The sequence below is a fragment of the Triturus cristatus genome, chromosome 7 (assembly GCF_964204655.1).
Source record: "Triturus cristatus chromosome 7, aTriCri1.1, whole genome shotgun sequence".
NCBI classification, from domain to species: domain Eukaryota; kingdom Metazoa; phylum Chordata; class Amphibia; order Caudata; family Salamandridae; genus Triturus; species Triturus cristatus.
Genome location: NC_140590.1, coordinates 1658151789 through 1658164581, shown reverse-complemented (window position 1 = coordinate 1658164581; position 12793 = coordinate 1658151789). Strand labels below are relative to the sequence as shown.

The 12793-nt window shown below is 47.3% G+C and overlaps 1 protein-coding gene across 7 annotated transcripts in view; it reads left to right on the top strand.

Moving 5' to 3' along the window:
• The window catches only part of DIDO1 (death inducer-obliterator 1), a 294842-nt gene that overhangs the window by 212526 nt on the left and 69523 nt on the right, over positions 1-12793 (top strand). For all 7 annotated transcript variants that reach the window (XM_085619733.1, XM_085619735.1, XM_085619730.1 and 4 more), the window contains 3 exons: positions 792-908; positions 1055-1156; positions 11259-11406. In XM_085619733.1, the coding sequence (XP_085475859.1) occupies positions 792-908; positions 1055-1156; positions 11259-11406 (367 nt within the window). The remainder of the gene's footprint in view (positions 1-791; positions 909-1054; positions 1157-11258; positions 11407-12793) is intronic.

Below are 12793 nucleotides of genomic sequence, written 5' to 3'. Positions count from 1 at the left end.
TTTTCTAGGGAACATCCCATTAGATGATATCTGCAAAGCAGCTACATGGTCCACACCGCACACTTTCACTAAACATTACTGTGTAGATGTGCAAACCAAGCAACAAGCTAGTGTGGGCCAGGCTGTACTAAAAACACTATTTCAAACCACTGCAACAGATACTGGTGGTCGCCGCTAAGGTTGAGAACTGCTATATAGTTTATGCAAAAGTGTGTAATCTGCAGCTCATATGCCTCGAACGGAATATGCTACTTGCCAGTATGCATCTGTTCTTGGCATGTAGAGCTGCAGATCTACACACGCCCACCCGCCTCCTGTATCTGTTCCAGTCTATCTTATTTAGATACAACACACATGGGTTTCTTCACTGTTATTACTACGCTCCATCTTTCCCTGTTGGTGAAAAACAATCTGAGGATGGAGCCGAAGCCCATGCGCAATACGATCCAAGGGAGGAGTCACCAACCTCGTGACTTCCAAAGACTTTCCAAGAGGAAAAAGAAACTGCAAACATCCGGGCCCAACACCAGATGGCGATCTATGCAAAAGTGTGTAGATCTGCAGCTCTACATGCCAAGAACAGATGCATACTGGTAAGTAGCATATTCCTTACCTTGCCACTTTACCCATGACATTTGGTCATTTATTGTCCTTATTGCATGGAGCGTATTTGTATGGAGGTTAAGGTATTTATCTATAGCATCCTAATGTGAGTTTGTTTAGTAGACCATCGAAGATTGCCCTTTTCAAACTATATTAGGAAGATAAATTATGACACATTGGTTTTCCAGGGGCTTTTCCACCGGGTCCTTTGTGAAGAAATCTCCCTCTCGAAACTAGTGAGATTGAAACCAGAAGAGCTTATATCGAAACGTTTATCGTCTTGGAAGTCCAGATCAACTAAACCTGTAAGTGTGGTTTTCATTCATTCGGAATTAATGCTGCATTGCCAGTAAGCAGTTACCAAATGATTTTAGCAGAATGTCAGTTACAACACGTTTCATTTGGCACCATTGAATGACTCCTCACTTTTTGTTTGTAATGTTTTGCTTAGACTTCAGACTCCAAAAGCAAATCTCATATGGAACTCAAAGGCTCGGACAGCGCACAGACCATACCAAGTTTGGAAGACTCGCCACCAGTTTCAGATTCTGATGTACGTATGAATAGTTTACAGTTTTTAATTGTTGACATATCAAGATAAAAGACAAGTGGTGTTCTAGATCTTTTATCAGTTATTCACATTATCCCTCAAAGTGAATCAGATATGCTGTAGAATTACAATTCTTTTGCAAGTGCATCGCCTTCAGAACTTCAGTGTTGGCCTGAGTGTTACAAGTCGCTGCTGATCTGGAGGTTTGCTGTAACGCAAAACAGGACAATTGGGGCCAACATCATTTGTAAAAATGGATCAAGCTTTCTACTTTCTTTGCACGCTTATGTGAACATAGCACAGTTGACTAATTACTTCTTGCGCTTCCTCTAATTTGTGGGCGGGGGGGGGGGTGCGTTCTCTAGTTGGAGGGTTTGAAGGGATCAGTTCTCTTTGTGGTGACTCGGATGGGTGGCTTGGCTCTCAAAGACCCTGACAAAACATTGATGGACTGAAGTCATGCTGGCTGAATCACTGCCTTTCCATATCAGTGACCCTGACGAAAGCCATATTACCTACGCATCTGTATCCTACTTTGGATTTAACACACAAAGAACTAGGTTGATTACACTTTGATCGGACAGATTGCCTTTCACTCACAGCCTCCTAACAATTCCCAGGAGCAGAAAGGCTTCCTGCAGCCTCTTCTGCAAACATTACCTCAGCTCCCAACTGCTCTGTTAGCTGTGTGCCTGCTAAGGCTAGGTAATCCCATTCATACCCAACTCGTACATTGCTATCCTTCAAAATTCCATTCACTTCCTCCACTTTTGTAGGTCAAGATAGGCAAGGGGTCTCCAACGTTTTCTGTAATAGCTACTTTTGCAGCGTGAATCTTTCTGGATTCACTATGCTGTGCATTATTCCGTTATTCCACGATCTTGTGGTTGGGTCCGGATTCGTAGTCTTTTCTTTTTTTTTTTTTTTTTTTTTTTTGTAGCCCAGGTGGGCGGCGACGACCACCATTTGGTGCACCTTCCGTGACGTCGTCGTGCTTCCTGCGGAAGTCCCACCTTTGGGGCGCCATCTTCAGATTCTTTTTTCCGCCGTTGGGTCTGGATCGTCATCGAGAAGCTCCAGAGTTACAAACCGAAGAAAGAAGAAAGAAAAGCGAGTTTCGTCGACAAATACATCTGAGTTTTCACAGGAAAGGAGGTTATTTCATCAGGAGCGCGAAGAAAGGAGGTTCAGCGCCCTTTTTTTTTCGACGACCTTGGAGAATGCGCACTCAGAGGCCCTGAGCGCAATGGACAAGACGCCATTCAAGTTCTGCCCAAACTGCCACCACAAGTTCGTGCAGAAGGACCAGCATCCGGTCTGCAACCTCTGCCTACCGGTCGAACACCAGAGTAAGGACTGCAACGCCTGCTCAGCCTTCGCGCCGATGACGCTCAGGGTGAGAGATCGGCAGAGAAGAGCCAACGCCAGCATGGATGGCAAGGGTAAGGCCCCGTCGCTCTACGATCTGGGCCTCTCCTCGGACGACGAGGACAACGTCGCCGGGACAGCCGAAAACTTCACGGTCGTAGAGACCGACAAGAAAAAAGAAGACGAGGTAAGAGAATCGTCGAGCGAGAAACAGAGTACCTCAAACACGAGGGTGACTCGAAAATCAGAGTCTAAGTCCACGAAGGGAGCCCCGGCGCCGAAAATTTCGACGACCAAAGGGGGAACCATGGACAAGAGGCCGAGCGGATCCTTAGAGAAGGACTCCCTGGTGCCGAAAGACGCCGAAAGGCAAGGGTCGTCGAAGACAACCCAGGGAACGGCCCGATCGACACTGAAAGAACGGTCGACGTCGACGCAAGTTTCGACGAAAAGATCCGCTGTCGACGCCGAAAGCATCTCCGAGATGGAGAAAAAGAAGAGGCGGCTCGAGGCCGAGATGGAGAACATCCTTCAAAGGAAGGAGATCGACGCCAAGATGAAGGAATTCAAGATTCCAACGGTTTCATCGGCGGACGTCGTCGAGGTCGAGGATGAATTCGACACCGAGGGACTGATGAGGGATCTCGAAGAGGAAGACGAGACCTATTATGAAGAGGAAGCCGAGGAAGAAGACCAACAGTCGGTCTACGGCTCGGCACCATCGACCAGCCACGAGATCGAATGGCAGGATCTCGACACCGAGAACCCGGAGGAGTCCGTGGACACGTACCCTTCGAGGCCTTCGCCACCCGACGACATTGGGGTGTACAATATGGTGGTCAGGAGCGCAGCGACAGCCTTCGGCGTCAAACTCGACGAAGAGAAGCCGAAAGCAGATTTTCTCGTCGAGACCCTGCTCCCCATCCAGACGAGGAGCCAGTTCCTCCCCATGCTTCAAAGCGTGATGAATCAGGGGAGAGAAGCCTTCAAGGAACCAGCGACCTGCCGGTCGATCACACCCAGGACTGAGAAGTATAAGCACTCTTCCCTGGACCCCCCTTACATCAAAGGTAGCGTGACCGCAGACTCCATCATAGCTTCCACGGCCAGGAGAAGGGCCAACGTACCAGCAACCTCGGGCCCACCACCTAATAAAGAGAGCAGGAGGATAGACCTCACAGGAAGAAAGGTTGAGAGGAACGCCGCTATGCACTGGCGCATGGCGAATTCCAATGCTCTCCTCAATAGACACCAGTACCAGCACTGGGACGAGATGGGGGAGCTAGTAAAGCATCTCCCCGAAGAATACCGCCAGAGAGCCTCACACCTAGTAGATGAAGGCAAAAACATCGCCAACTCCTGCATAAAGACGGCGTTGGACGGGGCAGAGACTTCAGCAAGACTCATGGCCATAGGGGTCACCGAGAGAAGGCATGCATGGTTAAGAATCTCGGGATTCAAACCGGAGGTGCAGAACAACATCCTTAGCACCCCCTTCAACGGAGAGACACTGTTCGGAGCAACAGTTGACGAGAAGCTCACCCAGCTAAAAAGAGATAACGAAACGGCGAGGTCCATGGGGGCCCTACAGCAGAGGGGAATGAGGCGAGGCAACCCCTCAAGGAGACCCTACGGTAGGGGAGGAAACCAGCAGGGCCCGTCGCACCAGACGTTCCAGCAGGGTCAGCAGGGTGAAGGTCACGGACAGGGTCAACAGAAGCAAAACTGGCAGTACCAGCCCCGGGGCCAGTCCTTTCGTGGGAGAGGGAACGGACGTGGCCAGAGAAGGAGAGGGGGGGAGCAGCCCTCATCAAAGTGACTCTGCACGCAGGAGGACGCCTACCTTCGACATGCCCCCAGGGGTGAGGCGCGAAACAGTAACATCGAGGGGGAGAGAAGGATCAGAAGCCTACGAGCATACAACACCAGTAGGCGGAAGGCTGAGGCTCTACCTTCACGAGTGGCAGCATATAACCACAGACAAGTGGATACTGAACACCATGCAGTACGGGTACTGCGTAGATTTGGAAAGGAAACCGCCAAACAGGAAGCCAAGGGGAAGGCAAAGATCGGGTCAAGAACTGACCCTACTCAGAGAAGAACACGGAAGCTTCTAGAAAAGGGAGCCATAGAGCCAGTGCCGTTCAGAGAACGCAACAAGGGGGTCTACTCAAACTACTTCGTGGTCCCGAAGGTAGACGGGAGCCTCAGACCCATCCTAGACCTGCGATACCTAAACAAGTTCGTCAGAACGCAAAGGTTCAAGATGACTTCGCTGCAGGAGGTGCTGCCCCAAATAAGACACGGAGACTTCATGGTCACCGTGGACCTCAAGGATGCCTACCTGCACATCCCAGTAAACAGAAGACACAAGGGACTTCTAAGGTTCAACATCGACCAGGAACACTACCAGTTCACAACCCTGGCATTCGGATTAAAATCAGCGCCAAGGGTTTTTACAAAATGCCTGTCGGCGGTCGCGGCCCACCTACGAAAGCAGGAGATACACGTCTACCCCTACTTAGACGACTGGCTGGTCAAGGCAAACTCGCGCGGAAAGTGCGAGAGGCACGCAAAACGCGTAACAGACACTCTCACGAACCTGGGGTTCTCGATTCACTGGGGGAAGTCGTCGATGGAACCGGAGCAGGTGAAGATTTTCCTGGGGGCAAAAATCAACTCCCTGAGCAGTACAGTGGTGCCCAGCGACAGGAGGACAGATGCCCTACTGAAGGAGACGCGGCTCTACCAGAAGGGGCGAGCTCTGACAGTGAGGTCGGTGAGCAAGTTGATGGGGATGATGGCGTCGTGTATCCAGCTGGTGCCGAATGTACGCCTGCACATGAGACCATTCCAGGAATGGCTACAACAGCAATGGTCACAAGCAAACGGAAGTTGGGAGGATCTAGTGGTTGTTACGCACGCAGTGCAGGAGGAGATAACTTGGTGGAACAGAGACAACATGACAGCAGGGAGAAGCCTGACCCCACCAAACCCAACAATGACCATTACCACGGACGCATCGCAAAAGGGATGGGGAGCACACATGGACAACCTCAGAGTGAGGGGTCTGTGGGCTCCAGCAGATGCGGTTCGCCATATCAATTACCTCTAGTTGAAGACAATCCTACTAGCCCTGAAGGCATTCCAGAGGCACCTGTACAACCAGAGGGTGTTGGTTCAAACAGACAACACCACGGCAATGTTCTACATCAACAAACAGGGGGGGACACAGTCGTTCCCTCTCTCCTCTCTGGCTCAGGAGATTTGGAGATGGGCCATACCTCTCAGGATAGATCTACTGGCAATTCACCTACCGGGGAAGGACAATGTGGAGGCAGACTGGCTAAGCAGGCAGACCTCGGCATCTCACGAGTGGGAGCTCAATGGCCAGGAAACGGAGAAGCTTTTCCGGAGATGGGGAACTCCCACAATAGACCTATTTGCAACACGCCAAAATGCAAAATGCCAAAGCTTCGCGTCCAGGGAACCAGATCAGCAATCCCAGGGGAATGCCCTATGGATAAGCTGGTCGAGGACATTTGCCTACGCCTTTCCACCGATACCCCTGTTGCACAGAGTGCTCAACAAGTGCAGAACCAGCAAAATGACTCTAATCCTAGTGGCTCCGCAGTGGGCGAGGCAGACATGGTTCTCACAAATTCAAGAAATGGCGCAAGGCAATCCGTACAGGTTCGAGAGGAGAAAAGACCTGCTCTCAATGCAAAACGGGGAGGTCCTGCACCCAGAGCCAGAGACCCTCAACCTGGCAGCATGGCTCCTGAAGACCTAGAGTTCGCACACCTAAGGTTGCCTCAGAGCACTATGCGAGTGCTACGGGAGGCAAGGAAACCAACTACAAGAAAATGCTACAGCGCAAAATGGAAGAGATTCACGGTGTGGTGCAGGAAAAAAGGCCTGCAAAACAAAATGACAAGAGACTCAACTGTGCTGAGGTACCTCACACACCTTCTAAAAAGTAACCTCTGCTCGAGCTCCCTAAGGGTACACCTAACAGCGATCGTTGCCTACACCAGAGGTGAAAAAGGTGGAAGTTTCTTCACCTCGCAGGTGGTGAAGAGATTCATGGAGGGAGCCAAAAGAATGGCCCCCCCCCAAAAAGGTTGCCGCCGCCGGCATGGAATTTAAACGTGGTTCTGACGGAGCTCATGAAGGCGCCGTTTGAACCCATTCACAAAGCCACTCTGCAAATGTTGACGATGAAAACTGCCTTTCTAGTGGCCATAACCTCACTACGCAGGGTGAGCGAGCTTCAAGCACTAACGCTGCAGGAACCCTACATTCAAATTCACAAAGACAGGGTAGTCCTGAGGACGGACCCACACTTCATGCCCAAGGTGGTGTCGGCGTTCCACATGAATCAGAGTATCCAGATACCAAGTTTCTTCCAAAACCCGACTACAAATGCAGAAAAGGCCCTGCACACCCTCCATGCCAGAAGAGCGGTGATGCACTACATTGAGAGAACCAAGGAACTCAGGAAGTCGAAGCAGCTGTTTGTGTCCTTTGCTACTAGCTTCATGGGTAGGCCAGTGACTAAGGGCACCATCGCTAGGTGGATTGCCCTCAATATTCAATTCTGTCACAAACAGGCTGGACAGGAGCTAGCGGAGGGGCCCCAGGCTCACTCCACAAGGAAGAAGGGGGCCACCGTTGCCTTCCTGGCAAACACGCCCATCGAGGACATTTGTCTCGCTGCAACTTGGGCATCTGTGCACACGTTCACGAAACACTACTGCGTGGACATTCAGATGAATAAGGAGGCACAGGTCGGACAGAAGGTGCTCCAACACGTTTTCAACGACCAACGCTCATCTTCCACCCAGCCACCACAAAATTAGGAAAACCGCTACAAAGTCTATGCACAGCATAGTGAATCCAGAAAGATTCACGCTGCAAAACGAAAAGTTTCTTACCTGTCGGTGTAGTTTTGCAGCTTGAAGATCTTTCTGGATTCACTAGCGAACCCACCCACCTCCGCCAGGAAGATGAGGCTGGAGGAAGAGGGGGTGAAATGGAAAAGATCAAAAAAATGGAAACGTACAGAAAAATGGACAAGAAGGATTAAGCAATCGCCTAGGGTTAAAAAAAGGGAAAAAAGAACCCGAAGATGGCGCCCCAAAGGTGGGACTTCCGCAGGAAGCACGATGACGTCACGGAAGGTGCACCAAATGGTGGTCGTCGCCGCCCACCTGGGCTACAAAAAAAAAAACAAAAAAAAAACAAAGAAAAGACTACGAATCCGGACCCAACCACAAGAACGCGGAATAATGGAATAATGCACAGCATAGTGAATCCAGAAAGATCTTCAAGCTGCAAAACTACACCGACAGGTAAGAAACTTTTCGTTATGATCAATGAAAATTATCATTAGCCACTAATATCATTAGTGTTGTAACAGTGGCCACATCAGACAAGATTACATCAGCCACCTCCATGTGCAAGATTATTAGGAGTGATCACCTCAGTTAATCAGGCACAGTTGCAAATAGTAATATAAAAAGGATTTGTGAATGTGCCATGCCAGTTTGTGCATAAAACATAAGAGCCATAGCTGCAGTGCCCTTGCCCTAAAAAAGCCTAATCATTTATCACTGGAAAAATTCAGCTTTAAATATATTTTGAAAATTCAGCCATGTTTATCCAAACATCAGTTTGAGTTTTAAAAATACCCACATTTTATTGAATTTTGGTATACATGTATTATTTCAAATAAGCCAAAGCTTCTAATTTAGTAAGCTGGGCTTCAAGCAGGAGAGCAACTTAGTTTAGTGGAGAGCTACCAGTAGCTCACAAACTACTAGTCGGAGAAGCCAGAGCTAGAGTGTACAGCCTATTGTGGGCTTTGGCTTCTCCTACCAAATGCTGTTAGTAGTTTGGTTATCATTACACTTCCTACGCAGAGCCTTCAATGCTTGAAAGACTGTTTTAGATTTCAAATGTACACTAAATTGTTGCACATTAAAATATTTCTCCCATGTATACAGAAAGCAGTGGTTGAGAATGAAAGCCCCACCCACTCAGCACAAGCATTCACAGCACATCTCCTTTGTTTTTTACTGTCCCTCCTCAAGAAAAAGAATTTAAGCAGCGGCTGCTTCCCTGCTGGGGTGGAGTAGCGCCACCCCACTGTGAAAAAAAGAAAAATATAACGCAACGTTTTCATTTTATTTTTACTTTGAGGGAACTTTATGGGAAGGGCTGGGCTGTGGTACAGCCAGCAGCAGAGGAGTGGTTTGGGCACTTAAGGGCTCATGACGGTTTGGCCGGCCGTCTTGGGCTGACCAGTCATGCGCACTTTGCATGTTCCCCACCAGACTGTAATGCACAGCCTGGTGAGGAACATGCACAAGGGTCCCAGTCCCAAATCTGACCGCTGAACTACAGCGCTCAGACCAATCACCATGCTGCTGTCATGGTAACAGCAGTATTGTGATTGGCTTAGCTGAGCCTGTGTGTGCTTACTGCTGGAAAAGGACAGTGGCTGGCAGCCACGCAAGTAATGGACCCGCCCATTTTATTGATTTTTCGACCCCACCTCCCCGTTAATTTTCGCTGGCAGACACTGCTGTTAGGAAGTTAAAGGTGCATCAGGCAAATGTTCCCAGAAGCAGAGTCCTACTGAGAAAACAGTTGAACTGTCAGTAGAATGTTAAAATCAGCACTTAGGGGAATCTTGGTCGAAGTCTAATGTCTGAACTGTGAATGCTAGAGATAGCCTTTCTTGAGTATCGGATCGAGTTTACTTCTCTGGTCAAGAAAACTACCTGGCTTCTGCATTAAGAAAAGAGGAATGCCTTCTGTCAAGCAGTCAGATCTCTTGAAGGCAATCCTTCCAGTCACTGCAAAGAGGGAAGGGTGCCTACTCTGTTATCTTTCTGGATGGTTCAGGTTGATCATAGACTTGAATAGTGTCAGATAATGGGCTATGTTGATATACTTAGAAATGGTAATCATTCACAGAATAATTTATTTAACCCCCAAATGCTCACTTTGTAGTGATGATACACTTAAACGCTTCTTTTTGTGTTCGAATAGCAAAGAAACATTTACACTTCCTGACATTTTGTGTTTAGGAAGTTCGTTTCCAGATTGCTTCCATTTAATCTGGGATTAGGATTACTCATCTCCCCCCCCCCCCCCCCCCCCCCCCCGATCCCTATTACGTTGCTCAGGAACAAACTTGTTGAGTTTGTCGGTACAAGATCCAAGCTCAAAGATGGATTCCCACCACTCTTCCGATTGGAAAGAATTATGAGCAGTCCTGAAAGCATTGGAATACTTAAGTTCTTGCATCCCAAATCAACATATGTTGGTGTCATCAGATGAGATGGTGACCGTGACATCTATATACTACCAAACCATTGGGACAAGCTCAAGACCCTAGTTATTTTGCTGGAATATCTGTTTTATTGGACAACATATAATCTCTTGCCTTGGAACGCAATTCCCATAAGGGAACTGGATTACTTTAAAGCATATCTTCTGTGCAGGATGTTTCACTCATGTCAATTTATCGCTGTCGCTTTCCAGGCGATTTGCAGGAGGCTTGGACCCTTTTTGTCCTGATAAAATGCTAAATTTCCCAATCATTCTCTAATCCCCACCCCAATGCCCTCAGAGCATCCTGTGTTGATAGCCTGGGGTGTGGACGTGTTACTGGTACAATGGGCTCAGCAACGTTTTTATGCCTTCCAACCATTCCCGTTAATTCCCAAGTTATTAGTCCGCATTCAGGGAGAAGAAAAGCATATGGTAGTAGTTCCATATTGGGTCTGGAGGTCATGGTTTACCTTACTGAAATGCATGGCTCTCTGTCCTCCCCGGAGGTTTCCAACCTTTCCATCTGTTCTTCCTGTGAGATTTCCTATTCCATAGATTGGCCTTGTTCGTATGGAAGTTGAGAGGAAAGGCTTGCAGAACAAATTGCTCCCATCTCACTCATCCACAACCATTTAGAATTGTCAGAGGCCTTCTATCTTAAATCCTGTTTTCGCAACTGGAAAATCTTTCAGAGAAGGGATGAAAAGCAGAGTACCTATACTCTGGAGTTTAATTTCCGATCATTATTTAATTACTGTGGGATAAGTATAATTTACATGTTTCTATATTAACTATCCGCGCAAAATGGACAGCTGCTGGAGCATTAAGAGAGCTTTGGGGATCTCTGAGAGAAGGTTAAGGCTTCTGAAGAGCTTTGCGTTCTCTTATCTAGAACTCTATGAATCCTACACCAGTCTGTGCATTGTTTTCAGGAGTTCTTCCTTGCCATGTTACGTCTGTAACGTATTTTCATATAAATGATAAATGCCAACGTTACATTGAATATTAGATCTTCTCCTTGTTGAGAGCGGTCTGGAGATGGAGGGTCATGTACTTCTGTCCTCCTTTGCAGGAAAGCACTCATTTTACTTACTAGTATCTTTCCAGTTTCCATTTTATATTTTAAAGTTTAGTCATACCCTCTCGATTAAAATAAAAACTGCAATTGCTTTTCCTTGGAGATTTTTAAAATCTACGTGTGTGTGTGGAGAAAGGTGTATTGAGGAAAAAATAAAGACAAATATTTTTATTGGTAGTTTTTTCCTCGTATAAACCCATTTTCTATATGAAAGCCTGTATTGCAGTAAGAAAGCAAGTACATTTGATATCACCACCCTCAAAATAACGCTCTGATATGAAATCTGTTTTTTATTCTTTATGCGTTCTTTCTTAGGATCAGGAGCAACCGCTGGAACCTGCAAAACCTGTGGCTCCTGAGAAGAGCCGCCCAGTCCTTCCAGACATTTTCAGCAGCATGTTAAATGATACAACAAATCAGCATCGTGCACATCTTTTTGACCTGAACTGCAAAATCTGTACAGGTGAACATATTGAAAGTGTAACTGATGAGAGTAAAGAAAGTTACTTGCAGACTGAAGGAATTCCTTCAACCATTCTTTCCGACACATGTTGTTACGGAGGGTGTCTGAATTATTGTGTTATCGGTTTATCAAGAAGTTTCGGGCATGAAGCAGAGGAGGTTTTGTAGTTTCTGCAAGCCTCTTTATTCGAAGCTCTTATCTGAAAATTGAGTGTTTCACCATAAGTATGCATGTATCTGGTGAAATAGAGTAGGTTTCGAGTGCCATCTGGAAGCACATGCAAATGATCCGTCCATCAACGATCCGATGAAGGAGCTGCTGAGATAGCCACAGTGGGTGGAGTGAGGGGTTATTGGTCAGATTAGAGAAACACAACAGTTAATTTGGAGTCATGAAATAAGTCTGGGGAAGCCTGGAAGTTCATAACGTGTCCTTTCCCTGAATAACCCTGCTACACTGAGACACGAAAGCCTGTCTGACTGTCCTACAGATAGAGTTCACTCCCTTACTTTGCATGCTGTTAACCACTGAGTGTTTTGTTTGCTCCGATTTAAAACCTGGGGTGGGTGGTTCTGTTTTTGGCCACCATCAAATTCATCTTATGGTAAGGTCTGTTTCAGTCTACTGGTTTGTATGGCCTCCTCTCTTGATTTAACTGACGTTAGGCCAGAATTCTCTAAAAGTAACTAAACAAGGCACCAGTAGACCCAACTGGTCTACAATTTTTACGGAGCGGCCAAATTCGGGGCTCTAGTACTGCTGACCACCCATACATGAGGGAGGATGTTGGTTAAAATGTAATGTGAAGTGGTACCAAAGACTGGAAGTGTTTACCTGTAGTTTTGTTTCCTTATTGCCTCCATGTCTGTGGTTTGTGGTGCTCCTTCATCCCTAGCTTGCCCTGCATAGTGCAACAGAGCACAGCAGCAGATTATTTTCTTTTGAAACAGAAAGCTGGTAATTGGAGCTTGGGCCTGCTTACAGCAGCTTACACCAGGGTGAACAGATTCTGGCAATACACACTTTTAAACCCACAGTGGGACTGCTACTCCCCATCCACTTCATCATTAGTCACTGGTAAAGCTGTCGATAAACTTTGACTAGCAATCCAGACCCCCCTTTCAGATTGTGGATTGCCTGCTTTAGAGACGTCCTGTTGATTCTAAGAACGCTGCAATTTTGTAACCCCTTACTTGCACCCGTGTTTGTTCCAAACGTCGTGTCCGTTTTGAAAGTTACTGCATGTGCTCAAGTATTGTATGTTTCATAGATTCACATGTTTGAACTATTACCAGCGGCCCGCATGTGAATCCTTTGTAACTAATGTTTACATATTATGCCACATGTTTTGTACAGTACGCCTGGAGATAGGTAATCCCCTGGGCCC